Here is a 2519-nt window from a genome sequence, read left to right on the forward strand (position 1 = left end):
TGCTTTGACGAAACAGATCACAAGAAAAAATGTCCAAAGAAATATGATAATTGATTGTCCTTAATCAAATTACGAGATTTCCGAGTTACCGGTTTCCGGACAGTTTTTGTGTTTAGTTATGACGTACGTCACGTGATTTTGCAAAAAAGTCCTGGTACCCTACTTCCGGTCCTACTTGTTTACATTGGCAACTCCTGTCAGAATGCCGTCTGCGAACCGCTGGTGTGTTGCCGAAGGGTGTAATTCCGCAGATTGTAAAAGAGGAAAGTATGGTTTTATGAGCGGCATTGAATTTTTTCCATTTCCATCTCAAAAGAAAGCGCCGAAAGCCCGAAAACGATGGTTGGAGCTGTTGCGAAGAGAGGACTATGACCCAAATAAACGGCACAGACTGTGTTCTCGTCATTTTGTTGACGGCAAACCCACAGATAACCACCCTTATCCCGATCTATTTGCCTATATTAAATATAAACAGTCATGCAATCCAAGATCAGCACCTTTACTCAGTAAGCTTAGTAAGTGTAGGGATGAAGAGAACTGGACAAAGCACACAGCGACAAATACATGTACAGATCATACCGAGGAGATGCCAATGGCCATGATGCTTGTTGACTTTCCAGATACTGATGAGGTATACAGGGCCAATTTATTCTAATCACAATCAATATCAACCATGTGTTTACTTGCATGATAAGTTAATTTTAACATTCAAGGAAAATAAAAAGATGTTTTTGTTGTCCTGAGTACCTGTTTATTTATAGTGAACAAATAAACATGTTCACATTTTTAGTCATAATACAATTAATGCTGCCATCACCAAATAATCTTTTACTATAATGTATTGTACTATGCACATTAAACACTAAGTATAGTAACCATATTTGAACTAAAAAATGATAAATTCAAAGTGAAAGCATCATTAACCAAAAGCAATATCCAACTTTACTGACATCACAATTATGTCAACATTATTTTTCAGGTTGGTCATAAGATATTTATCCCTGTAATAAATGACGAAATAGTTGAGACCTCACAGATTCCACAGAAAGATGGTAATAATAAAACTTGAAAGTCATCACTAATATATTGATTTTACTATAATGATAGGAGATGGCTTTTTAAGTTGGAATAACTTATGACTGATCCTTTTGTGACTGTTTATTCAACAAATATGTTTAAAGTTAACATTCTCAATAGAACACAGCCTATATAAGATAAAATAATTTAGTAAATGCATACCAACAATATATACCCAAACATTTAGAAGAAGTATTTCCCTTTAAAAAAAACCTAGTACATGTATACACAAATGGATGTGGAGGTGACAAAAATGTGACTAAATATTAGATGATACATTGTCAGTTTAAATGTTTCACATCATGTTCTTTTCTTACAGTGTTTGTGTATATATTACATGTATGCATACACATGTTTGATAATAAAAAAAATATTGCATGTTTTATTATCCTAAAACTGGAATCATTTCACTTCAGGTATAATGATTGACCATGTATATCAGAAGTCTAGAGATGATGTGCATGATGTTTGTGTCCAAACTACCATTACTATGGAAGACATGGAAATAGCTGAGAAAAAACTAAAGTCCTTAGAGGATAGTGACGAAGAAAACATGAGGCCATCTGTTGTTAACAAGATAACTCAGTCTGATGAAACTGTGAGAAAGTACACTGGTCTGCCATCATTACTAATGCTCAACACATTGTTTGGTAAAGATTGAGTGTTTTTATAGCTGGATAATAATTTATATATACCAGGTATATGGAGTTTGACCTAATCTTTCAAATCAAAGTTCATGGCAAATATATATTAAAAAGTGGATAAATAGCAGTTGATAATGAATACAAAATAGTTCAATATTTCAGCGAAATGCAGCAACAATATATTAAGGATGAAGCACCGTTGATAAAATATACATACAAGCATGTATAATAAACAGACTTTTGTGATGAACATTATGATTTTGCATTAATTAAATTACCTGTAAATCTATTGTAACTATTTCAATGTTATGTTTATTTTGTAGGAATTCTGAAGAAAACATCTCCAGTTCTCAATTACTGGTCTGGACAGGGAAGCTGTAATCTGCCCCCTTATCATGAAGACCCTGGGAGAAAAAAGACTGGACCTCCAAGAAAACTTACTATGTTTCATGAATTTCTTCTGACATTAGTCAGGCTGAGGTTGGCTTTGCTTACCTTTGTCGATTACAGACATAGAGGAATCCACTCGAGGACAAGGGAAAGAATGGATGGAGCATAGGAATGGAAGGATAACAGCTTCTATTTTTTCATCCGTGTTAAACTTTAAGTTTCCTGATAAACCCAATAATTACATTTTGAAAAAAGTGATGGGTCAAAGTGACATCAGAGCTAAATCCACAGAGTTTGGAAAGGATTATGAGCCTGTAGCGAGACAGCAATACACAGAATTGTACTCTAAAAGTCACCAACATTCTAATATTGAAATGTGTGGACTGTTTATTGATGCAGAACATCCAT

At 34.1% G+C, this 2519-nt stretch overlaps 1 protein-coding gene across 1 annotated transcript; it reads left to right on the forward strand.

Moving 5' to 3' along the window:
- Positions 1–202: 202 nt before the first annotated feature.
- Positions 203–2280, forward strand: LOC138307125 (uncharacterized). The gene is made up of 4 exons (XM_069247755.1): positions 203–631; positions 980–1052; positions 1494–1727; positions 2045–2280. The coding sequence occupies exons 1-4, from the start codon at positions 203–205 to the stop codon at positions 2278–2280; spliced, it is 972 nt and encodes a 323-aa protein (XP_069103856.1).
- Positions 2281–2519: the final 239 nt, after the last annotated feature.

This window comes from Argopecten irradians, chromosome 14 (genome assembly GCF_041381155.1).
Source record: "Argopecten irradians isolate NY chromosome 14, Ai_NY, whole genome shotgun sequence".
Classification (NCBI taxonomy): domain Eukaryota; kingdom Metazoa; phylum Mollusca; class Bivalvia; order Pectinida; family Pectinidae; genus Argopecten; species Argopecten irradians.

Excerpts from the sequence above, each read along its gene's own strand:
- LOC138307125 (XM_069247755.1), top strand. The coding sequence starts at position 203 with ATGCCGTCTGCGAACCGCTGGTGTGTTGCCGAAGGGTGTAATTCCGCA. Across the intron at positions 632-979 it reads ACTTTCCAGATACTGATGAG|GTTGGTCATAAGATATTTAT; the intron begins GTATACAGGGCC and ends ATTATTTTTCAG. Across the intron at positions 1,053-1,493 it reads ACAGATTCCACAGAAAGATG|GTATAATGATTGACCATGTA; the intron begins GTAATAATAAAA and ends ATTTCACTTCAG.